The 25,243-nt window shown below is 42.8% G+C and overlaps 2 protein-coding genes across 3 annotated transcripts; one reads left to right on the top strand and one right to left on the bottom strand.

The window, feature by feature from the left end:
- Positions 1–487: 487 nt before the first annotated feature.
- Positions 488–5,349, bottom strand: LOC139948071 (uncharacterized). 2 transcript variants are annotated; one of them, XM_071946091.1, is made up of 5 exons: positions 5,224–5,349; positions 4,118–4,321; positions 3,331–3,625; positions 2,721–2,857; positions 488–1,878 (listed from the first exon to the last, which is right to left on the bottom strand). In XM_071946091.1, exons 2-5 carry the CDS (start codon positions 4,307–4,309, stop codon positions 1,537–1,539), a joined length of 966 nt encoding a protein of 321 aa, XP_071802192.1. In that variant the 5' UTR covers positions 4,310–4,321; positions 5,224–5,349; the 3' UTR covers positions 488–1,536. The 2 variants fall into 2 exon arrangements, with proteins under 2 accessions (XP_071802192.1, XP_071802193.1); XM_071946092.1 differs by having other exon boundaries at positions 1,736–2,310.
- Positions 5,350–5,531: 182 nt separating this feature from the next.
- LOC139948156 (abnormal spindle-like microcephaly-associated protein homolog) lies at positions 5,532–25,148 on the top strand. Its single transcript, XM_071946210.1, has 23 exons — positions 5,532–5,637; positions 6,585–6,908; positions 7,353–7,562; positions 7,955–9,380; positions 9,611–9,763; positions 10,014–10,256; positions 10,533–10,742; positions 11,093–11,223; positions 11,554–11,729; positions 12,107–12,228; positions 12,347–12,432; positions 12,668–12,907; positions 13,382–13,577; positions 14,074–14,219; positions 14,628–14,756; positions 15,075–15,269; positions 15,573–20,666; positions 20,920–21,069; positions 21,448–21,639; positions 22,066–22,258; positions 22,785–22,939; positions 23,495–23,647; positions 24,059–25,148. The coding sequence occupies exons 2-23, from the start codon at positions 6,639–6,641 to the stop codon at positions 24,350–24,352; spliced, it is 10,164 nt and encodes a 3,387-aa protein (XP_071802311.1). The 5' UTR covers positions 5,532–5,637; positions 6,585–6,638; the 3' UTR covers positions 24,353–25,148.
- Positions 25,149–25,243: the final 95 nt, after the last annotated feature.

The following is a 25,243-nucleotide window of genomic DNA, read 5'->3' as shown; positions in this document are numbered from 1 at the left end:
CAGCTGCATGCCTGTTTAATTTTTTTTGTTATGCAAGTCGCCAGACACACAAGGCCTGAAGGTCACTTTAGGTGTGGGCTACAACTATTTTCAAGGTGTGGGCTACAACTATTTTTTTCCCCATCAATCCGAAGCCTGGCCGGTAGAGCAGAAAGCACTACCTGTACAATGAACACTCTTTATTTACTGCCTTAAAACCAATTATATCCAAACTGTACTGTTGGAAAGAGTATAACATTCTCTTTGTCGAGAGTAAGGAGAGTATACAGCACGACACTAACTTCTTTTTCATCTATGGGTCTCCCAGTGGTTAAGCGTTAACTGCGAATCTTGCTTGTTGAAGGTAGGATTTGTTAACGCGTTCTGCACCAAGAATTACGATGAAAAGGAGTGTCAAGTAGGGGATCTTTGTTGATGTACACCCGGCAACATCTTGGGGCCATTTAACAAAAAGAAAGGGAATAATCCACTTCAGTTATTAAGGATTATAACTTGTTGATTTATTGGTGAATCACTACAAACAATTTGCAGGCAAAACATTACAAAAATATAGATTTTGGATGTAATTCGTTCCATGATTAAGAAAAAAATTCATTTGTTTTAATAGCATCACTTAAACAGTTCATAGACAAGAACCCATGTCGAACAAGTTGATTCATGGCTAAATTTGTCGAGACTTTTGGGGACTAGGTGGCAGCAGACTTGCCAGGTAATGTAATCAATAATGAAAATGTGGGCATGCTCAGATATGTACACAACTGAAATTTGCCTAATAATTCTGCTGCCACCAAGCGTTCAAAAGTGTTTCAGTCCCAAATCCTGCTATATCTAAACTGGTCCCCTGTCTTAAAGGAACACGTTGCCTTGGATCGGTCGAGTTGGTCTTTAAAAAGTGTCCTGTAACCGTTTGTTATAAAATTGATATGGTTAGAAAGATGTTGTAAAAGTAAAATACAATGATCTACACAAATATGCCTCGAAATTGCGTGGTTTTTGTATTACCTCGTCGACAAACACGGTCGGCCATTTATGGGAGTCAAAACTGACGTAAAAGGAAAACCGTGCAATTTTGATTGATACTTGTGTGGATCATTATATTCTACTTTTAAAACATCTTTCTAACCATATGCATTTCATAACAAATGGTTCCAAACACTTTTCATAGACCAACTCGTCTGATCCAAGGCAACGTGTTCCTTTAATGAACAATGTTAAAGGCGGGTATTTGTCATGAATTCATAATCTTTGTGGCATCTTTTTACTCATGACACAATTGCGTTTGCGTTCCAAACATGACCCAACTTTGACCTTCTGGTCCAAACAGGAAGTTCAAAATAAAAAAACACAAATATTTTTCCTGAGCCACATGTCATAAAGTCATACATGTAGTCTTTGTGCCGTCTGGTAGCTTACTACAAATTTGACATTTTATTTCAAAAAGATGACCCCACATTGACCTTTCCTTCCAGTCCAAACTTTTAATCCAAACTGATTTTCAAATTCCTTCCATATTGTGAGAGTTTGTTTCATCAGAGTCTAATCTTTCAGAATGTCCTCAAACATCTCTCTGAAGATTTCTGTGTTGCACCACATCACCACTTCGACCTCTGGCCCCAGTGGCAGGCCCTCTGTGTTCTTTACTCGTTGGACCATCTGACCCCTTGTGACCTGACCTCCAAGCTCTATCATGACAGGACAGGTAACGGACTCGAGGACCATCTCCGGATGGATCACGATCGCCATGGCCAGGGCATCGCAAACCTTGAAGAGAGGTCGCTTGGCCTTGCCTCTCTCATACTTCATAAAGTGGCCCGCTAGGATAGCGTTTATGAACTTTCCCTTGGGTGTGGGAGTCGCAGACCATTTGTCAAACCATTCCTGAAAGAACAGAAAAGGGTTCTTTGATTTATATTTTGAGTCAAGCCAACTCTGCTTTTCAAATGTATAGCAGATTTTGTTTGAATATAGCTTAAATCAGCTCGTAGCCTGCTCATACAGGGCCGCTAATGTTTCAATTCGACAACGTTTTACAATCTTAATCTTCGGTCCGAGTTCCAGTCCCTGAGTGTTTTTGACAACGCTGACCATCTGACCCCGTGTGACCGTCCCTTGCATCTCGATGAAGACCGGCAAGTTGTCCGACTCGGTCACTACCCCCTGATCGATAGCCACGGCCATCGCGAGCGGGTCGCACAATAAGAAGAGTTTACGCATGCTCCGGTTACGCATCCTGTCAGCCATCGATCTTGTTATGTTATTCACAAAGGTGGCTTTGGGTGACTGACTGGAGGACCACTTGTCGTACCACTCCTGCATTCACAGAGTTTGAAATACCATGTTAAAGGATTGTTGATGAAGTTACGAACAACACTTACACCCGTTTCAGAAAGGCGCTCCAGAGTCGCACCTAACCAAATTCTGAATAAGTACATGAACAGTTCGACGTCTGAAACAGTTAGGAGCAACTGGATGCACAAGAAGTCGACACTGTTGCAGTCGTTCGGAACGACTCTGGAGCGCCTTGGTTTCAGACGTCAATCTCGTCATGAGATGAACCTAATGTAAATGTTATGTTAGGTTTATGTTAATCTATTCAACTCTGGCGCGCCCGTCTGAAACAGGTGTTACCCCTTCACACAAATACAAAATTACTTTTTTCTCCCATCTCCCTTTTTATGTGGCGTAAAGACACCAAAATATTAACTGAAAGATATATTTACCCAAGATAATCCGTTCTTCAGACATGTTTCCCAGCCAACAACTATTGTTGGACATTTAACGTCTTGCAGTACTATGTGAGCCGCCTCAGGGTCGCTGAAGAAGTTAAACTCTGCCGCGTCAGTCATACTCCCAGATCCTTTGGGGGAAAAAAGAACATTCAGCCTACTAAAGTATTTCTGTGTTAGTGACATTGTGGCTGGACTTGTTGATTTGAATTTAAGGTACTAAATCCATCAAATTCAGGCCAATAAACCCCGCCCCAAAACCCAGTTTATGGATGACTTTAATACTTGATCTAGCTTAATACCATTTTCTTCAGAGGAGGAGAAACAACATCTCAGATGGGTTGGACACATTCTGTGGAAACCTGTTAATGAGCCCCTCAATATCTATATGCTCTCTACTCCCAATCTCATGACCGGTGCAGACAAGGTCATCAGTGCCAAACGCAGAAAACATCACAAGATTAGTGTCACCGGATGTTCTGCTCTCCCCTCTGGAGATTGGGACACCAGCACGGGGAAAGCTTGTGTCTGCCCTCTGTGCAGCCGACTGACGATGATGCTAGGCAGGGAGAGGTGGGCGTGTAAAAAACAAATGTTTTCTTACCTTCTGTATTGCCTCCCATGATTACCAGCTTCTTCAGTCTACCGGTGAAACCCGGGTCCAGTCGAATCGCGAGGGCCAGGTTGGTCAGCGGTCCGATGGCCACCATGGTCACCTGACCAGGCTTCTCTTTTGTCATGCGAATCATTGCGTGGACGGCGTGCTCTGATTGGACGAGATCAAGGCTGGGAGGGTCTGGATCTGGAACACCTCCGAGACCATCAGAGCCATGTACATGATGAGCGTCTTTGATTGAGTCATGGAGTAGGGAGCTACCTGACCCTCTAAACACTGGCACCTTCAACGAAAAATACAATAAATCTTTTAAGAACTTTGATTTTTGGGGTTGAACAAAGAATTGACCAGAGTGGGATTCCAACCAAGGCCCTACAAATCAACGTGCGGGCGCTCAAATAGCCCTATATTGGTGGTGTCCCTATTTTGGCAATATCTTTGTTCAGCGGTGCCAACTCAAGTGTTTCTTTATGGGGAAGTAAATTATAGGTGAGATTGTTTTGGGAATAATTTAGAGAGGTCATTTGAATGCCAGAGAATTACATTAGGAATAGTTGATAGCAGTTCTAAGTTTCCTACACTATCCAATAGCCCTGATAGGACGTCAGTCAGTGGCACTGACTCAGTGCCATCAAACGCAGTGGAGGAGTCCTGGGCTACACTTAGAAGAACTGTCAACATTAGGTGCGATAACCTAACCCTCCTCCCGCCGTCAAGAGGGTTACTTTATCGAGTAAAACAGTAGCAAATACTAAACAAACTACAATACTCTTACATCAGTCCTTTCACACAACCTCAACACCCTGAGTGCATTCCTGAGTACGTTATCAATGGGTGTGTTTCCACCAACACAGGTGAGTCCAAGTAGATTCACACTGGGTTGAGATAGCGCCATCATGATAGCCACAGCATCGTCGACCCCAGGGTCACAGTCAATTATCATCTCAATCTTCTCTCCTCCTGACATCTTGAACTGATCCTGGAAAGTAAACATTATTTATAACTATAATAAATGTGTGTCGTGGCTGAGGGGTTAAGAATAAAACTAACAGCACCACTACCACGTACTACAAGACTCAAGTTCTGGGCCCAATTTTAAAGAGCTGCTAAGCACAAAAAATTGCTTAGCATGAAATTTCTTTCTTGATAAAAACAGGATTAGCAACCAAATTTCTGTTTTTTGCATATTGCTTGTTACTGGTATTCGGCTCTTGTTTGCTTATCCTGAATATATCACGTGGAAATTTGGTTGGTAATCATGTTTTTATCAAGGAAGAAATTAAATCAAGCCCTGGTGTTTCTGATCGGTCAGACAGTAGAGTGTGGGTTCCAGTCCCAGTCATGGCACTTGTCTTCCTTAGGCTTCAGCAAGATACTTTACCAATCATAAATGAGGCATACTTGGTTTTATTTACAATAATTGTAACACTCCGGCACAGGTCTTCACCCTCCTGCCTGGAGCTCGTTACAGTAACTACCTCGATTTCAACTTTCGATACCAGTAATAACAAAATATTATAAAGAAAGATGCCATAATAACCCATAGATTATAGAATTACATTAGAACTTTGAAAAGTTTATTGTAAGTAATATTATTATACTATAAAAATAATAATGGATCATTTATCAGACTATATTTAGATCATGCAAAAATATTAATTTTAATAAATAAAATTTAATTTCCCAAAATTATTTTGGTAAATTTAATGCGAAAGACAAGTTGCCGACCGTACTCAGTCTGATGTTTAGTTCATAAAAGTTGCTTATTTTATTTTATTCATAAACATAAAATTAAAAACGTAAATAAAGTTTGTTTGCACTTTTCATGATGGATGTCATGAGAATGACATGTTTGTAGAGAAAAATATCCGCTTATATCACCTCTAAAGTCGAATAAAGTCACGGTACACAGAAGCAATCTTGTCCTACTCCTGACGATTTCGCTCAACAGAATACCGATCGTGCATGCACTCCTGCGTCAATGTAATTAATTCCCACTTACGTTTAGGGATTCACGACCGTAGGAATTCAATTGGTCTGTCAACATGGTTCCTTACACAACATACGTGTGTTCTAACGCAGAGTACCAGTGAGGGCAAAACCGTGCTGTCAAAGGTCAATTTAAATGCCCGCTAACTTAACGCTGATTGGTCAGTTTTAGTATTCTGCGGACAACTTGATTGGTTGGTTCGAAAGAATTTTTTCATGCGGCAGTTTTGGTTCATGTGTGAAAACAACACTTTTGGATAGCTAGAGACTTCGTCAACGTTCGCCGTAATTTCGCCGCGTTTTCAGGTAAGAATAACCGAAAATTTTAATGTTTTCCGTTCAATTTGGATACAAAGTTAGAGGAGGTGTCCTTACTGTCCTTGTGTAGGAATTGAAAAGAGAGAAAACGCGTCTGCAAAACGTGTGCATATATTATAAAAATTTTAATTTCACGAACGACAACGTGCAGTGTGTGCGTTGCCGTGTGTCGGTCGGGGTGTCGGGTAACCGTTTGTGTGACGACTGTGTGTGGGACTGTTGTGAATAATAAGTGTTAGGGGCGACACTGGTTCTCTGCTGATGGTGGTAGTTTAGTTATTCCACTGATATGAGGGCAGTTCGTCAATTACAATTTATAATATTATAATTTTATCAAAACAATTTGTTGACACTTGACTCGAATTTTGTTGTGACCTATTTTTAATTATAAAAAAATAAAAAATTAAAACAGGAACACATTTTCGGCCATAGAATTGTTTGTTTTATTTAGTTTAGAATGATGTTTATGTATGTTGTTTTGAATTGAATTATTTGTTGTGTTTAAAAAAACTTTTACTGACTGACGTGTTTCATGTAATTAAATGTTTTATGAGCTTTACCTAGCTGCCTAGCTACTTACTACTACTACAAAAACAACAAAAATGGCCCAGTTGAAAATTATATAATAAACAATATTTTCAAAAATAATGCTTTTGTTTTTATTGTTGTACTTTTGCTTTTTGCAGTATTTATTGGATTTCCAGTGTTCATGACTCCTCTTTTTGCTCATACATGCCATTATTTATTGGTAAATTATGGGCAAACAAAAGTTATGAAAATAAGCTTAATAAAGTGGGGAGCGTAACAAATGATAACATAATAGAATTTTCAAACTGTTTGGTCTGAACTGAAAAAAACCCCAAAAACCCACATTTGCTAACGTTTATAATTTAAAAAAAGGAGACATTAATGGATTTTTTTTATATTTCTTTTAGTTCATCTGAAAAGAAAATGGTGTTGAGCAGTTGATTTTAAACTTCACCAACACCATGGAAAATAACAGTGGGTCACCAATAGCCATGAATTCATGGCCGAATGGGGACCTTACAACCACAACCCCAAAGAAAACTCGTAAGAGCTGGTTCACTGCCACTCCCCACAAAGCCACGCCCAAAAATGATGCCACGACTGAGGAGGACCTGCCCTTGCTGAGGCTGACGCACTTCACCAAGAAGGTGATGGTGTGCTTCGACGATGTGAGGACAGGGACATCTCGAACCAGAGAGTTGCTGGTGGAGAATCCATGTGACTTCCCCCAGGTATGCATTATCTTAAACCTTCCCTGAACCTGAAGGTAACGTCTCGATTCTTTCAGAATCCTTCAAAAGTGGTATCCTTCCTTGCCTGCCACCTGTACTCTACTAGGACCCCGTTTTATATCACGCCTGTGTCGGTGCACTATGAAGATTGGACTGCATACAAGTGTTTTCCCTAAATAATGCTCTGAGGCTTTCCTTCCACATCTACAACTGAAACTCCCTTCCTTGTCTTCTCTCCATTTGGGTAATTGGCTCGTACAGTGATGAAGTTTGCTTTTCTGAGAGTCCTTGACTTCAAAACAGATAAATCAAATGAAAATAAAATTTGCAGTCTAAACTGTGATATTTGCCAAACGCTACAAATGCTCTTTAAACTGATATTGTTTGTATACTTTTAGTTTTAGCAGACCCTTTAATATTCCTTTCTTGTTATGACTTCTTCAGGAACTCTGTCTAGAGAAGTTTCCCCGTGCTAAGGGATTTTCCATCCCAGCAGAGAGATGGGAGCTGGATGAATGTGAGAGTATGAGGTTACCGTTCACATGGACGCCCACTGACGAGGGTAACATGAGAGAGCTGGTCACATTCAAGTGTGAGGGTGCGTTCAGGTTGCAGGTGATATTGTTGGGAACAGCAACTGATCCACCAAAGAGGGTACGTTTTTTTGCTTTTTAAAGACCGATTTGTATGAAATCACTCAAACTATTTTTACTGCTTTTTATATATGATTATGTGTGAAGTTTTCTCCCCTGTAAGTTAATTGAAATTTGACTGGAAAAACTTCCCCCTGCTTTTTCAATTTTGGAACATAATGTTTTTTCACACATTTGGTGGCGCCCTGCATGGTTCTTAGCTAAGGCCCATAAAAGCAAAAAATAAAATAACTATGGAAATACAGAAAACCAGTGTAAAACCAGGCCAAAAATCATACAAACTTTTTTGCTTTTTCCAAACTGTATCTTTGTTTCATTAAACTTATAATTTCTTAAAAACAAAAAACAAGGTGGCAATGCCTGTGAAAATGCTGAACTTCATTTATTTTACAGGGAGCTGCTAGGAGGGGAACCTTCTCCGTCCACCGCAAAGTTCCCTTGAAGACCACTCAGCCCAGGGCAGACCTCAAACCAGCAAGGCCAACTATGGTCATCAAACCACGGGCTCAACAAAAACCCAAGATGCTTCGGGCTTCTATTGGCAGGGCAAGAAAGGACAATAGAGAGAATCAAGCTCCGGGTGCAAGGCGCTCTGCTGGCACCCGTAAATCTCTGGCTAAGCAAGTGCTCCACCCTGTGGTGGACCCTGAGCCCTGCATCGTTCTTAGCACGCCCAGTCCATCAGGAAGCCCAGGCGAGCTGAGCCCAGGTTTCACTGCTCTTGATAGTTCACTGGCGGAGATTAACGGTGACGGGATGCCAATGACAGCTGAGGATCTCCTGCTGGAGAATGTAAAGAGGCAGACGCTGTCAGTGTGCAGGGGCATGTCTCCGCTGCTGCAGGCCAAACCCTTTGCCGTGCCCAAGCCTGCACTGTTCAAAATGCCAGTCGAGGAAAAGCCTGAAGACCAGTCTTCATTCTTGATGATGTCCGACTTTGAAGATGCGAGTATCGGCCCAAAACGTCTATCCATAGAGGCGACGACCACTGTCACTAAAAACAAGGCCCCCGATGCTGAAGTGTCATCCAAACGGGTCAGCTTGCGCAAGATGCTCTTTTCAACAACAGCGGGAGAGGATGCAGACAATAGCCCTGGGAGCAGCAGCTCTTCACAAGAGTTTGAAGACAGTCTGAATGAGCCAAATATCTGCGTTTTCACTCGCCATGACAACATCACTGTGGATCCGACTGTTGAGAAACCAGAAGAGGAGCCATCTCTTTCTGTTGACATTCAAAGCAAGAAATGTCTTTTTGCCGATGGCTGTCAATCTGAGCCCAAAGTTGTAAATGTTGAGGAGCCATTCCTTCTCAATGGTGAGACACCCCTGTCTGTTGAAGAACTCTCATCAGAGCCAACCCTCCCTCTTGAAGAGCTTGAAGTGACAACCCTCACTATTGAAGATGAAGAACCACCCCTCTCCACTGACAAACCAATCATGAAAGAGGATTTAGTTTTCATTGGAGACAACTCCACCCAACTGGATGAAGACGCTTTCAAGGTCCACACCAGTATTGTCACCTCACGCCTGCTGGGTAGAAAGCGTCTCTCGGACCCAACAGATGAGGCCCCACGCCAGGTCAAAAAACTTCGGCCACAAGAAGTGAAGAAAGCAGAAGTGAAGAAGCAGCCTCCAAGGGAGAGACCCATGAACAGAACCCTGGCCCTGAGGAAAGCGGCTGCTAGCAAGAAGACTGGTGCGTCGTCGGCGACTGGTAATTCCAAAGCTCAGAAGAAGGTCGGAGGTCAATACAAGCCCAAAGATCCCATGAAAGGTGTACCCATGGCAAAGCTGAATCTACTGAACTCAAATAGAACAGGTTAGTTTATCAGGATTGAGGTGTCAATATTTTTATTGAAACTGGGTTCCTTTTTTTTGGTAAAGAGAACAATATAAGAAAAATACACATTCTAAAAAAAAAGAAAGAAACAAAGGAAAACATTAAAATGTGATTCAAAAACATCATTGCTTTGGAGTGTTCCACACTGTTTAATATTTCTCTTCAATCTGTACATCCCTAACATGTTGCAATGTTTGACTCTGTTGTAGCTATACCGAGACACCCGATGCCATTCGCAGCCAAGAACATGTTTTACGACGAGCGCTGGATGGAGAAGCAGGAACGAGGCTTCACTCGTTGGTTGAACTACGTCCTGACTCCTGATGACTGCCCAACGGATCCAAGCTGCAAGGCTACTAAAAGTAAATACTCAACTATAAATTATGTGTTCAAACCAGTTTTGTCCAAACCCAGACCTTTCCTGTGGCCAATTTCTCAGTGCTGCTTAATCTCAAAAGGTAGCTAAGCACAACAAATTCAACCCATGGAAAATACCATGCTAATTGGTGACTGGTATCTGTCAGCATTGTCTCTCACCTTTGATTTATAACTTAAGCTACCTTGGGGAACTGAAATTGTATAAACTTTTGTATCATTTTTTTCCTCACCCAGTTGATGCAGGCACTCTGTGCGTAGAATCGTCATCTAGTAAAGCCAGCATTGTACCAGCCCCATCCAAGGAGGATCTATCCCTCCGTGCCTACACGGCCAGACGTAAGCTGAACCGTCTACGTCGTGGGGCCTGCATGCTCTTCCAGAGCGAGCCCATAGTACGCGTCCTTCAGAAGCTGGAGGCAGAGATTGAGAAAGGGCGACTGTCGGTCAGGATGGATCGGAAGTTGCATGCTGACTACGGTAAGATTTTATTGAAAAGGATCATCAAAGAACTAATAGTAGGTAACATCTAGATGGGGGTTATACCAATGAAATCACATAGACAAATATCTGAGCAGATTCGGCTCAATTTGTGACCACAATGGCAACTAACTGGGAAAATGTTCGTTATAAAAATGAAAAATGAACCTGGGACCTCCGGACTTACATCATTTACATATCAGAAGAAAGGCCTGAATCACTATTGCACTAATAAAACTGCAACGTTCATTGAAAATATCTCTTTGAAACCACTAGGTATTAAACAGAAGCTCCTAGACCTGTTCTTATCGTTCAATCCCCTCTGGCTACGAGTTGGCCTGGAGACTGTCTACGGTGAGATTCTACCCATACAGAGTAATACGGACGTCGTGGGCCTTTCCCGTTTTATCATCACCCGTCTACTTGGCAACCCTGACATAGCTGCCCAGTTCGCCCATCCTACTGTTCCTCATCTGTTTGGACCAGGTTGGTACTCTAGGTTTATCTTACTGCTTCTTCTAAAAGTTTATCAACAGAATTGACTGATTATTAGGACTTTGGGAAATGAGATGTTGTCACTGATTGGGCAACAAACTTAGAATTAGAATCTCACTGGCACTTGATGGACTTCAAGAAGAGTAATTCAGTGGGATGACAAGTTGCTAACCAAAAAAAGCATGTCCTTTCTTTGAAGTGGAATAATAAAAAATCTTTTCTTTATATTGTAAAAATCTCACTCTGTTTATGACATTTCTGTAATTCTATTGGAACTCAAGAAGTAGCAAGTTGTAACATCAAATTTTTAATTTTGACTTCTACTCTGTTTTTTTTTTAAGGTTACGAGGAAGCCTTATCTCAGTTCACCCTCAAGAAGTTCCTGGTCTTGGTCTTCTTCTTGGACCGGGCCAAGCTGACAAGATTGATAGACCACGACCCTTGCCTCTTCTGTAAAGACTCAGAATTCAAGGTAAGTTGTTTCAAAGAGCAAGGGAGAAAGAAGTGATTTAAAAAAAAAAATTCATGATTTCTTTTTCATGCTTGACAGTCTTGTTTGATATGAAACTTTGATACAAAAATTTTCTGCCATGCCAAGAAAATGAGTAAAACTTGAAAATAAGTTGTTCATGTTGGACACACCACTAAAAAGTGGAAAACCCTGATATTTATATATTAAATACTTCAATTATACAATTTTTTTCCTCTCCTTGATGTTCAGAAAATGTTACCTGAGATTATTAGAAATGACATCTAAGAATGTGCAATAATTGTTTCAGACATTCTATGTTTCCGTCAACAGTCGAGCCGTGACATCCTGCTCCACTTCTCCCGTGAGTACCTCAAAGGGGAGGGTGACCTGACCAGACATCTCAGCTTCATGGGTTACAACGTCACTCACCAACAGACTGCGCTAGATGAGTTTGACTTCTCCGTTACCAAACTGGCCACTGATCTCAGATGTGGAGTCAGACTCGCGTGAGTGATTGAAATAAGTTTTCATTTTTAACATTAAGGACTTCATGAAGTCACTTAGAATCTTTCTAGAGTTGTTTTTCTTGAAGACAATCAGAGCATACAGATTGAAATGTTGAGTAGTCAACCACCGGTTCTTCTCAGAACCACCACTACTTTCACATGGTGCACTGCAAACCTAACCTATTAGCCTAAAGGGTTGTTTTAGTTATCAACTTGACAGGTGCTTCTACCTAACCTTTTCTCGCACAGCCAGCTGGAGTTGCTAAAATTGTAAGATGGCAATTTCACAAATTTTGCAGCGTTTTCACTTGTCAATATCCAAGGATTCTTTTCAACTCTCCCAGTATTTACCAGATCTTATATTTGTCCATCCTCAGGCGCGTGGTAGAGTTGCTGATTCATAACTGGTCGCTATCCTCCCAGCTTCGTTGTCCAGCCATCAGTCGCCTCCAGAAGATTCACAATGTGGAGATAACACTGAAAGCAATGAACCTAGAGGGTAAGTAAAGGCAATAGCCAGAATTACAGCTTTTTTATACTTTTCCCCTCCCTTCCCCTCTTCTTTTCATAAGGTCGCAAAAAAATTCAATGTTTTTTTTCTTTGCTTAAATATCTAGGAGGTGGTGTGGATGCTCGCGTCATCGTTGACGGCCATCGAGAGAAGACACTAGAGCTGTTATGGAGAGTTATCTTCAAGTATCAGGTAGATTAAATTTTAAGCAGTACTTATTTCAGATCTTTTGGGAAATTCTTGAGTCAAATCTTTAAGAAAATTTCGTCACCAAAATGAAACCCGGACTCGACAAAATAAAGACAAACATTCTTATAATAAGCACCAGGATTTGATACTAATTATAACATACTTTGGTAAAAATATTTAATTCAGATATTTTCCAATCTGTTCAAGTTCTTTACCTATGATCGTCATCTCCTAACAGATTGGCCTCCTCCTAAACGAGCAGCAGCTCAAAGAGGAGATCACCTTCCTACGTAAGAACCTACGTCTTCAGAAGCATCTTAGCGCCCTCTCAAGGCTCTCCTTGACCAACACCCTGATGGGGTCAAACCTGATGGATGGGAGACGAGACTCCAACGAGCCCAATGTCTACTTCAAGAGTGGTCGGCTGAGTCTACTGCTCAAGTGGTGTCAGGTGGTCTGCTCTTTCTACGACCTCAAGGTAAGAAGTTTAAACAATAGGAGTGCCAGGGTCTGTGATCTGTAAGATTTTTATAATTTTTTTAGGATTTTGTTTCTTTAAATCAGTAGGTCGTGTACTTCGCTCCTGAAGGGACACAACAATTTTCCTTTTGTAAGGGGCGCTCTGTTTATATAAGAAATGTTGAAATGTAATGTTTACCCAAACATTTTATTAAAGTGAAGGTGAATTCTACTCACACTAACATTTATAAATAACGTTTTATGAGCACATAATGTTTTGTTGTTTACATAGTTACATAGTTTGTCCTAGCCAGTGGGTCAATACTGGCTTGTTTTTTCACTCATCTGCCAATTTTTGTCCACTGGTCTAGACTTTGCATTTTAAAGGATCTTTTAAAACTGAACCATCCAGCCAGACCACTGAGAGAGAATTTTGACTAGCGGATCGCAGTTATAAGGAGAATTCTGACTTGGTATCTCTTTGTTTTTGCAGGTTGAGAATTTCACTGTTGCCTTCTCAGACGGTCGGGCCCTATGCTACCTGGTCCACCACTACCACCCGTCCCTCCTGCCGCTAGAGTTAATACGTCAGGACACCACTCAGACACAGTATCAGAGACGTGATGAGGCACTGGACAGTGGGAATGACGATAGCTTTGATGGGACTTGGTCCAGCGTCTACAGCCCCAGTAAGTCAAGTGTAGAATTCATTCAAGTTCGCAGACTTATCCTGTCCATTCCCATTACAACACAACACTGCAGTTTACACTCTTGTTGGACAAGAATCTAGAACCTGTGAAGTCACATATAGACAGTCACTTTTTGCCATGTTGTCTTGTGGTTAAGAGCAGCAAATTCAAGCCCTGGTTTTTCAGATCAGCAGAGTGTGGGTTTGAGTCCCGGTTGTAGTCCGACAGACACCATCTTTATGCGCAATTTGGGTCTTGGCTTCTGGTCGCATCCGCTCGAATTTTTTTCCACACGGCCAAGCGGTATTTACGCCAGACGCATTGGAAATTTTTGCCATTGCCTGTAAAGATTTAATGCTGAGTTCACACCGAATGGCGTTAAGTGTGAAATTTCTAGTCATGGTTTTTTCCCATTTATGGTTTGCCTTCTTTTTCTTATTTGTTGTATACACTGTGCTTTAGTTTCAAATCTGACTTAACATTGAATTCTACCCAGGTACTGGCAAGCCAGGAGAGCATGATAAGCTACTAAGCAATGAGAGGGAGAACTTCAAGCTGCTCTACAATCATGTGTCTGAACTCGGCGGAGTACCCGGAGTGGTGAAATCTGCAGAGATGTCCAACACCATCCCTGATGAAAAGGTACTAGCCAGGTTTCATTAGCTTCATTCAAATTTCAGCCTCAAACAATGTTATTTCAGCTTTTGAACTTTGCTCTTGAAGGGGGCAGAATAACTACCCTGTGGTAAGGGTGCTTTGACAAGGAAATTGTAAATTTGCAAATGGCACCATAGCCATTGGGGCAGTAGGTGGCAGACTTTTTACTCAAAACAATTGAACAATAATCATAGAAAAAACAACACTGTTTGCTGATGACACTTGCTAGATGTCATTGCAAGATCCTTTGCACACCCCCCTTGCAGATTTTTAACAATTTTTATTTATTCATTTTTTTGGGTTGAATATTTGCAGACTGACATTTGTGTTTGAACCGATTATGCTTGTTTCTGTGATTTGGTAATCAAAGTTTGTATATTTCTATCACCTCAGGTTGTCATCACTTATGTGTCTTATTTATGCGCAAGACTTTTGGATCTCCGCACAGAGGCCAGAGCAGCTCGCACTATACAGATGGTGTATCGAGCCTACAGACTACGTCAGTTACGCAAACATAGACAGGTATGAAGAATCACTCATTCAAAAGCTTGCATCAAACTTTATCAAAATAAAAGCGGTCGTGTGCATTTAGTAAAGTTGGTCTTCTCTATTAAGGCAATCTAAATATTAAGATTTTTCAAAGATTTTTTCAAAGTAATTTGATTGAGCCACTACGATTTACAATTGATTTTGACAGTGCCACTACAACACTTTTCTCTTTTTCCATTTGTTATTTGCAGTCTTGCAGTTTAAAATGTAACTTATAAAACCTCTGATTTATTTGAGGTGATCTTCCCACGCTTTTATACCACAATTAAAACTATTAAAACTGATCTGTAGGCACAACATGCTGCAGCCGTGACAATCCAACAGGCAGCACGCTCATTCCTTACAAGACAACGTCACCAGCATTTGCTGAGTGCGGTCATCAGACTGCAAGGGTTTAGACGTCAGGTGCTAGCCTGCCGAGAGGTGCAGCGACTGAGACAAGCCAAGATGGAGCAGGAGAGAAATGAAGCTGCCACCTCATTACAGGTTCGTCAGGTTTTACTTTCATCATAATGTTCGTTGCACCTTGATTTACAGTAATTCTCTTCTTAAAAACCATTGCTTCTCCCTTGCAACCTCCGGATAAATGTACTGGCAATCGACCAACTGAGTTATCCACCCCTAATTAGTGGTCTCACTTTTCTCTAAATTTTGTTCAAGTTCAAATCCTTATCTAGTAAATTTTTCCTAGGTCACCCGATTAAAATGTTATGAGTCACTTGATAGGATGACAATGTCACCAGATGTAGACAATGTTAACTCAAAACTTTTATTTTTCTGTCTTTGCAGTCGTATGTTCGAGGTTTCTTGGCTAGAAGGCTCTATCAGAGAACCTTGAAGGCTATCGTCATTCAATCTGCCGTGCGCTGCTTCATTGCTCGCAGACTCTACCTTCAGAAGCGACAGGCCGTGATTACTGTACAAGCTGCAGTCAGATGCCACAGGGAGAGATGCAACTTTATCCAATTGCGCCAAGCTGCTGTCGCAGTGCAGCTGCAGTTCAGAGCCAACTGTGCTGGCCATAAACAGCGTATGGAGTTCATCCGTCAGCGTGATGCTTGCATCACTCTTCAGTCCGCCTTCAGAGGTTTCTCCTGCAGACGTCTGTACTTGGAGAAACGTTCTTCTGCCATAGCAATACAGACTCAATTCCGAGCACACCTAGCGCGTAAAAGGTATCTTCAGATTCAGGCTGCAACCCTTGAAATCCAAAGATACTGGAGGTCCATTGTGTACTCTAGAGCCGTCCAAGAAGAATTCTTGAAGCTTCGAGAAGCCGCCGTCACCCTTCAGTCATTCTACAGAGGTTTGATTGCCAGACGCCGTGCTGGATACCTTCGAAGTGTTGTAAAAGCACAGGCCCTTGTACGATGCTTCATCCATCGTAGAATTTTTCTCCATCAGAAAAGAGCCTGCACTTTCATTCAGGCTTGTTATCGTGGATATACTGCAAAGAAAACCTACAAGGCTCTTAGATGTTCTGTCTTGGTCTTGCAGCAGCATTTCCGTGCCAGACAGGAAGGCAGTCGGCAGCTAAGGGAGTACAACATTAAGAGAGGAGCCATCATCACACTCCAGGCATGGAGGAGGGGAGTTCTCGTCCGTAGACAACTTGCTCAGCTGGCTCAGGCTGCAGTGAGTATCCAGTCAGTCTGGAAGATGCACAGGGAACAGAAGTCCTACAAGACCCTGAGAAGTTCCGTATTGGTCTTGCAGCAGCAGTTCCGTGCCAGACAGGAAGGCAGTCGGCAGCTGAGGGAGTACAACATTCAGAGAGGAGCTATCATCACACTCCAGGCATGGAGGAGGGGAGTTCTAGTCCGTAGACAACTTGCCCAGCAGGTTCAGGCCGCAGTGAGCATCCAGTCAGTGTGGAAGATGCACAGGGAACAGAAACACTACCTGGCCATCAGAGCAGCTACTCTTAGTCTACAGAGACACACAAGGGCTTATCTGGTTGGAAAGGCTACTCGTAATGAGTTCTTGAAGTTCAGATCGACCATTGTGTTAATACAGTCTCATTGTCGTGCAGCATTCACCAGACGAAGATACACTCAACTGAGACAATCTTGCATTGGGATTCAGTCTTACATTCGCATGTACATCTTGAGGAAGCGGTATTTGACTATCCAAGGAGCTGCGGTGGTTATGCAGAGAAGATTCAGAGCTAAGCAGAGTGGAGATCGACAGATGAAAGAGTACCATCACCAACGAAATGGCATCATCACTCTTCAAGCTCTGTTCAGAGGTTTTTCGGTGCGGAGGCAGATGGCCGCAAAGCACAGGGCTGCCGTCCAGATTCAGACATCATACAAGGCATACAGGGACAGACACAGTTACAACACATTGCGAGAGGCAACTCTCTGTCTACAGAAGTATACCAGGGCTTATCTTTTGGGAAAACACACAGTCAAGGAGTATGTGAGCCTGAAAAGCTCTGCTGTCATCATCCAGTCAGCATATCGTGGTTTGGTGGCAAGACGTAGCTTCTTGAACCAAAAGCAGGCTGCTGTCAAAATCCAGTCTGCTGTACGCATGTACCAAGTGCGAAGCAACTTCACCAACCTCAAACAAGCGACTGTGATAATCCAGATCAGGTATCGTGCCCAGAGGCAGGCACAGGCTGAGTGTCTCAGGTATCAGATCTACCGTGGTGCTTGCATCACTGTGCAGGCTTGGGTTCGTGGGTTCTTAGTACGCCAAGAGATGAGCAAATTACACAAAGCTGCCACTCAAATCCAGAAGACTTACCGAGCCTTCTCTGCTAGCCTGAAGTACAACAAGCTAAGAGACGCTGCAGTAATTCTTCAGAGTCATTGGAGGGCTACCAAACTGTCTCAACAAGTTCATCAAGACTACATCAATTTGAAGGAAGCTGCCGTAGTCTTCCAGTCTGCTTTCCGAGGTAAAGTTGGGCGTCAAGTGGCTATTGAGCATCGCTCTGCAAGGATTATTCAGTCATACTACAGAATGCACGTTATGAAGCAGCTATACCAAAACCAGAGGCAAGCAGCAATCAAGATTCAGTCTCTAGTACGTATGCATCAGGCTCACAGTAACTACACAAAGCTGAGACAGGCTGCTGCTACCTTTCAGATCAGGTATCGAGCCAAGAAGCAGGCACAGGTTGAGCAACTGAACTATCAGATCTACCGTGGTGCTTGCATCACTGTGCAGGCTTGGGTTCGTGGGTGCTTAGTACGCCAAGAAATGAGCAAAGTACACAAAGCTGCCACTCAAATCCAGAAGACTTATCGAGCCTTTTCTGCTAGCCTGAAGTACAACAAGCTAAGAGATGCTGCAGTTATTCTTCAGAGTCATTGGAGGGCTACCAAACTTTCTCAACAAGTTCATCAAGACTTCATCAATTTGAAGGAAGCTGCCGTAGTCTTACAGTCCGCCTTCCGAGGTAGAGTTGGGCGACGTGTGGCATTAGAGCATTGCTCTGCTAGGATTATTCAGTCATACTACAGAATGCACGTCATGAAGCAGCTATACCAAAACCAGAGGCAAGCAGCAATCAAGATTCAGTCGCTTGTGCGTATGCTCCAAACCCACAACAAGTACATTGAGCTCTACATGGCTTCAATTACAATCCAGAGAAGGTACAGGGCAACAAGACTTGCACAGAAGTCTCAAACAGAATATCATGTCTACCGGGGTGCTTGCATCACAGTCCAAGCATGCGTGAAGGGTTTCCTTGTCCGCCGGCAAATCCAGAAACTACACGCTGCTGCCACTCGAATCCAGTGCAACTTCAAGTCACATTATACCCATGTTCGGTTCTTGAAAACTAAAGGGGCTGCCTGCGTAATACAGAAGTACTGGAGAGCCACAAGACTGGCTACTGCTCAACACCTCAAGTATACTTCCTTGAAGATGGCTGCTATTGTCTTGCAGTCTGTCTATAGGGGAAATGTCGCCCGCCGAATTGTGAGAGAACATCGGTCTGCACGGCTCATCCAATCTGTGTACAGAATGCATGTGGCGACTCAGGAGTACGCCAAGCTCAAGGAAGCAACTGTTCTTATCCAGTCACAGTGTCGAATGTACATGGCTCGCAAACAGTATCTCCAAGTGATCAAGTCCACCGTGGTAATTCAGCAATTCTATCGTGGTCACCTTGTAACCAAATCAACAAGAAGGGACTTCTTGCTGACTAGACAGTGTGTGGTTAAAATTCAGGCTACTTATAGAGGTTGTGTACAAAGACGAAACTATGCTACCCTGAAGCAAGCGGCAATCAGAGTCCAGGCTGCATACAGGTGCAAGCAACAACGCGAAGCTTATAAGCTATTGAAGAGGTCTACAGTGGTTGTTCAGGAGAGGTACAGAGCGAACATCTTGAGACGTCAAGCCATGAGAGCTTACTCCATCAAACGTGGTGCAGCTATAACCATTCAGGCTGTGTTTAAAGGTTTCACCGTCAGATGTAGGTATATCGAGATGAAACAGGCAGTAACTACAATACAAGCTGCTTGCAGAGCATACAGACAGAGAAATGCTTTCGTCGCCATGAAGAAGGCTGCAATCATCCTCCAGACACGATACAGAGCTCGGCTTCTGATGAAGAATGCCTGCAGAGAGTACCAAGCACAGCTCCAAGCTGCAGTAACAATCCAAGCTGTGTATAGAGCCTATACTACAAGGCAGGGTTTCATTGCTATGAAGACGGCGGCGACAACTATCCAGGCATTCTACAGGGGAATGAGACAGAGAGTTGCATACCAAGTAACCAGACAAGCAACAGTTGCTGTGCAGAGGCGATACAGAGCACATCTCCTTCAGCTGAAAGCCACTCGGAACTACCACATCATGCGTGGAGCAGTCATCACAATCCAAGCCTATCGGCGTGGTAGAGTCTCCAGACAGCTTGCCAAGCAGATTCGTGCCGCTAGAACCATCCAAAAGTATTTCCGAGGATTCACCAAGAGGAGTGAGTTCCAGTTGCTGAAGAAGGCGACGGTGTCAGTTCAAGCGCACGTAAGAGGAAAGCGTGAAAGGGAGAGGTACCTTCAGTTGAAGCATGCTGCTGTAGTTCTTCAAGAGAGGTACAGGGCAGCCAGAGAAGGCCAGGCAGTCCGCGAATGGTATCTCAAGCAACAGTCATCTGCCGTTAGAATTCAGTCTGCTTTCAGGGGTTTTGTGGCAAGAAAGTCCTTTCATAAAATTCAGCAGGCTGTCGTCACACTTCAAGCAGCTTACAGAGGTTACTGTGCCGTCAAGGAGTACAAGAAAATCACCCGGGCAACTAAAACTCTTCAGAAGTACTTCAGGGCTGCTGCTGTCGGCAGGCAACAGCGTCAGGATTTTGAAACGCTCCGTCAAGCAGCCATCATAATTCAGGCCCAGTATCGTGGTCAGTGCGCCCGCAGACTCACGACTAGGTTGAGAGCTGCTGTCAAAATCCAATCCCAATACAAGATGGTAATCCAGCGGCGCAAGTACGTCGCGCTTCAGAATGCTGCTGACAAAATTAGAGCTCACTTCAAGGGTCGACAGGTGAGGCAAGACTACGTCTCCATGAGGCAGGCCACTCAAGTCGTCCAGATGAGATATCGCGCATTGAGATTGATGCATTCTCAGCGAATGGAGTACCTCGCCATACGTGAAGCTGTCATCGTGATACAGTCATTCGCACGCGGTAACCAAGCCAGGGAGATTGCAAGGAGGATCCGAGCAGCGGTGAGGATACAGTCTGTGTACAGGGGTTACATTCAGGAGAGACGATTCCAGATGGTGAGAAACAGTGCCCTCTTGCTGCAAGCTCATGCAAGGGGGATGATCGCACGGCGAGAGTGCACCGTGAGGAGGAGGAACTGGCAAGCTGCAGTGTGTATCCAAAGCCACTACAGAGGATTTGTAATGCGAAGAAATATTGAGGTGAGAATTTTTTTAGTTAAGTTAGAAATAAACATGTTTTATTTTCACCCTGTCCAATCAAATGTACAGACCATATATCTTGTGACATCAAATTTACAAAAAAGCCGCAGACCCTGGGTTTCCTGCAGGCACAATTTGTACCCGGCTCTAAGGAAGAAATCATTAAAAACCAAGTTTGGAGTTTGCAAAGTCGTTTTTTTCCCAACTTTTGGGCACATTAATAGTATTACTTCTCTTACAACCCTTTGTCTAGGCCAAGAGACAAATCCGACAAGGCCAGCTTGAGAAGTTCTCCTACGTTGTCGTTTATCATCTGTCAGCAATCCGCCTCCAGCGTGTCTATCGGATGTACAAGATGAGACAAGCCGCCAAAGAGAAAATGAATTCCATTTTTACTATACAGGTAATTATAACATCAATTCAATATAGAAAGGTTTGCGGTAACACCATGTAATGACTATTGGTAACACCATGTAATGACTATCTCTAATGACACATTTTGTTGCTGTTTTTATTATTTCATTTAGGGAGGGGGGGGGGTGTGTAGCTGGGGTGTGGTGTTAGTGATGTCAAACCAAAGAATGAGGCAATAATGGTAAAGTGTCTTGCTTAAGGCAAGGACTTGAACCCACATTCTGCTGATCAGAAACACCAGAGCTTGAGTCCAGTCTGTTTGACTGCTGAACCACAACACGCCACAAAATACTATCTGTGCATAAAACAGACTCGGGCAGTTCGGTCTTTATTAAATTATACAACTTGACTTTATTTACTTTGACAGATGTGGATGCGAGCCAAGCTTCAACGCCTTAAATTCTTGAAGCTCAGACGTGGAGTGATTTCGCTGCAGCGCTGTGTCCGGCAGCACCAGGCCTACAGGAACGCTGCGGCAGTACGAGTCCAGACTCAGGCTAGAGTTTGGCTTGCCAGGCAGTACGTCAAGAAGATGAAAGCTGCTGCTCTAATAATACAGGTACGGAGAGTTCAATTTCCTCTAGTTTTCTCATGAGGTTTCTGCTAGATTTGTTTTCAAGTCAGGAAATTTGTCAATTCGCCACTTGGCTCCAAATTCAAAATTTGATGAAGTAGTTGGCTCCAAATTCAAAATTGCCTTAAGATATTTTTGGAAGAGGCAAAACTGACGAAAGTGTATGTCAACAACTTCACATTTCAATTTGAATTGATGTAGAGCATTTGTAACCTCTTAAATGTACACGTTCTGTAAATTCAGTGGGCTTTGTACTCGCATCAAGAGGAAACTTATCCAATTAACAATTTTCATGCAGTCTCATTACTGAACCATCATGTAGATTATCCGGATGAGAATAGATTTTCCAAATCTCTTGACGCATTTAAAAACTAATGAATGACAACTTTTTCTGGCTTTCCCCCTCCATAGGCTGTTTGGCGCGGCCATCATGTACGCCGCAGCACTAAAGATAAGAAGATCGCCGCTGTCCGTGCCCGGTGCATGAAAGCCAACAGTGCTGCCACAGAGGAGAAGAAACTGTGCAATAGAATGACGTCTGCTCTGGACTACCTGCTTCAGTACAGACAGGTGTCCTGGCTGCTGGAGGCTCTCATCAGCTTAGGTATGCTCTCATCACGTATGAGAATTTATCAGATTTTGTCTATTTTCCCCGAATTTTCACTTCAAAATATGTGGTTAAAGTTCTGTGTGACTTTGCTGTAAAAAAAATGGGCGTAGGGTGTGGAGGTATATCTGTATATTTGGCTAATCTCTTGTCTTTAATCAGCAATAATAATAGTGGTGAACCCCTTCTATTTAGGATATCATATTGCAGGCTGGCATAGTTTACCTATCATTCATAAACCAGAGTGGATGATATTGAATGGTCAGACAGTAGGAGGGTTGACTGTGTACTGTGTGGATGCATTCACCACTTGTTATCACATTGCAGGCTGGCATAGTTTAGCTATCTTTCATGAACCACAGTGGATGATATTGATTGGTCATCGACAGTAGGAGAGTTAAATTTAAAAGCATCAAAAATTGCATCATAATGTTTAAGACAACACTACAGTGACCTTATCAAAACTGTTTTCATTCCGCTGTTTCATCATATAACAACACACAATTCCTTGATTCTCTTTTAGAAATTGCGACGCGACTGTCTGCAACATGTTGCGAGCGTTTAGTGGAAGGCCAAGGTGTTCCCGTCATCTTCACCCTGATCAAGAACTGCAATCGTAGTCTACCGTCAAAGCAGATCATCAAGTACTGCGTTGACATCCTCCTCAACTTGACCAAGGTATGTTGTCATGTACCCTGTAGGCTATATAGGAGGCAGTTATGAATAAAGATTCTCACTAGACAAAGACGAGAGCAGGGCCAAATTTCATAGAGATGCTTAAGCCCGGTTCATACTTCCTGCGACTGCTTCGTGCTAAGCGAATTTCATTGCGTCACAAAGGGAAAGGGAGCGCGTACCGATTGTTGCGTTACCAAATTTTGCATCGCATTCCCAGGAAGTATGAACCAGGCTTTAAGCAGAAAAAGTTTGCTTAACCATTTTCTGCTAAGCGAAAGTAAGCAGGATGCCAGTGACAGATTGTTAATTTGACATGGTAGTTTAGCTGGTAACCTTATTCTGGTTAGCACAATTTTGTAGTGCTTGCTTAGCTAGAAATTGAGCCCAATACCCAGTCAAGCTTCACTTATATTGTTTTTTTTATTTTTTTATTTTTTTATTTGAAAACAAATACATTATGAGAAATAAGAGTATGGGTTTATTAAGACAAAGTGATTCACATGAAGACATTGCATTCTCAAAAAGCTAAACATTTCATTTTGGTCTTGTTCCTAGTACGCTCCGACTGCTGACGCTGTCTTCGAGACACCCGACTCCATCAGCACCATGCTAGACCTGATGCAGATGTACAGAGAGAAAGGCACCCAGATCTTCTCCAAAGTGTGCATGCTGATGGGCACACTGTGTCAGGATGCCAGACGAGCCAAGGTTGGTCTTATTGCTACTCAATACCTCATTCACTTTACAATAGCATGGTTCTCTCCAGGATGTTTTATAACTGGGGGGCATTCTCACGACCCAAATTTTGAAAGTTTGGCCAAAGGAAGCTAAATACAAACAAGGTCTTCAGAAATTTTTCTACTCGGTGACTCTTGCACAGTAAACGACAGTTCCTCTGATCCACAAGGTTGTATCTCACTCCAATTCTTTTGTGCTAATAAACCCCTTGCATATGATGTCACAAGTCCTATGAGCGCCCTCACGGAGGTCCAAGCTTAGAAGCAGCCGTGTTGCGCTCTGAAAAAACATTTCTGTTATAACTCATCACCAGAAGTGTTTGAGTCTTTTGGGTCAAATTGGAGTTGAAGTTTGTGATTTGTTGTTTTCCTTTTCATTTAGATTGTCCTGTCAGCGCCCAAGAGTACAGAGAGACTGAGCGGCATCAACCGCCTCACGGAGCGCAAGTTCAGCATGGACTCCAAGCGCGCACTCGCCAAGTCCAAGGGCCTCAACACGTCCACCATGTCATGCAGCTTCCTGAATACCAGCGCACTCAACGTCAGCGGTATGCCAACACCGCGGAAGGTGCGCAGGGTGCAGCCGGACTGGGTGTTGGGGCGGGGCAAGATGAGAGAGATCACAGACCCGCTGGCGGCATGTCACTTTGTCATGCACGTCTTGCAGTTGAAGTGAAGTCAAATGGATTTAATCCAACATTTTTGAAGATTTTTGTGGAATGATTGTACAATTTCAAAACAAAATTCACTGCGAGGAATTCTTGATCATTCTAGTGTGTATATAAGCTTATTAAATGTAAATATTGTACAGGATTCATCTGATCAAGATTTCTGTTGACCATGGGACGTCGCTGTACAAGCTGCTGGCCTTTGAAGATGACCTATTGACCTCTTCAATTCAACGTCATGCTTAATACTCTTCAACCATTGAAGCACTGTATGCCTTGCCCACCATACTGGGCCTCAATTTGTATGAAAAATATCATAAGTGTGTAAACGCCATGTCGCCTAAAATGCAAAATATACTGTATATAACACATATGGGCGTTGACTCCCAAAATGGCACAACCAAGATTATTGTGATGATGTTAGTTAGGTGACTGGCAGACTTTGGAACACTAGGTGGCAGCAGACTTACCAGGTAGATTCCCATTGTTTGCGTAGTTCTGAGCAAGCGCACATTACTGAGAACAAAGTATTAACCTTTTAAGTTTCTAGCGTACCAATAGTCTCCCACTGGGTTAATATGGTATAAATGCAAACACTTTTAATGGCCTTTTGTTTTTTACCCTAGCAGAGTCTTTCTAAAAGGCTTTTTATGCGCCGTTACTGTAAAGAATGTTGACATGTTTTGAAGAGATTATTTGTGCATTACCTGAAATTTTGTGAGTAATTTTTTAATTTTTATACATTTTACCGTTTATAGATGATCCTTAAGGCAACGTTATGTATTACAGGTGGTTAAAGCTGGGGCTACTCTTTGTTTGACTTTAACCGATACGACAAAGTTGCAATACATGACTTGAATTTGGGGTCAATTCTACAAAATCGCAGGGCTCAAAGCTGA

This window comes from Asterias amurensis, chromosome 15 (genome assembly GCF_032118995.1).
Source record: "Asterias amurensis chromosome 15, ASM3211899v1".
NCBI classification, from domain to species: Eukaryota; Metazoa; Echinodermata; class Asteroidea; order Forcipulatida; family Asteriidae; genus Asterias; species Asterias amurensis.
This window is presented reverse-complemented; position numbering and strand designations above follow the sequence as displayed.

Coding starts and splice junctions, on each gene's coding strand:
- LOC139948071 (XM_071946091.1), bottom strand. CDS start 4,309: ATGTCAGGAGGAGAGAAGATTGAGATGATAATTGACTGTGACCCTGGG. Junction 3,626..4,117: donor GGTTGTGTGAAAGGACTGAT/GTAAGAGTATTG, acceptor TTTTCGTTGAAG/GTGCCAGTGTTTAGAGGGTC. Junction 1,879..2,720: donor TGAAGAACGGATTATCTTGG/GTAAATATATCT, acceptor CTGTTCTTTCAG/GAATGGTTTGACAAATGGTC.
- LOC139948156 (XM_071946210.1), top strand. CDS start 6,639: ATGGAAAATAACAGTGGGTCACCAATAGCCATGAATTCATGGCCGAAT. Junction 13,578..14,073: donor GTCCAGCGTCTACAGCCCCA/GTAAGTCAAGTG, acceptor AATTCTACCCAG/GTACTGGCAAGCCAGGAGAG. Junction 15,270..15,572: donor AAGCTGCCACCTCATTACAG/GTTCGTCAGGTT, acceptor CTGTCTTTGCAG/TCGTATGTTCGAGGTTTCTT.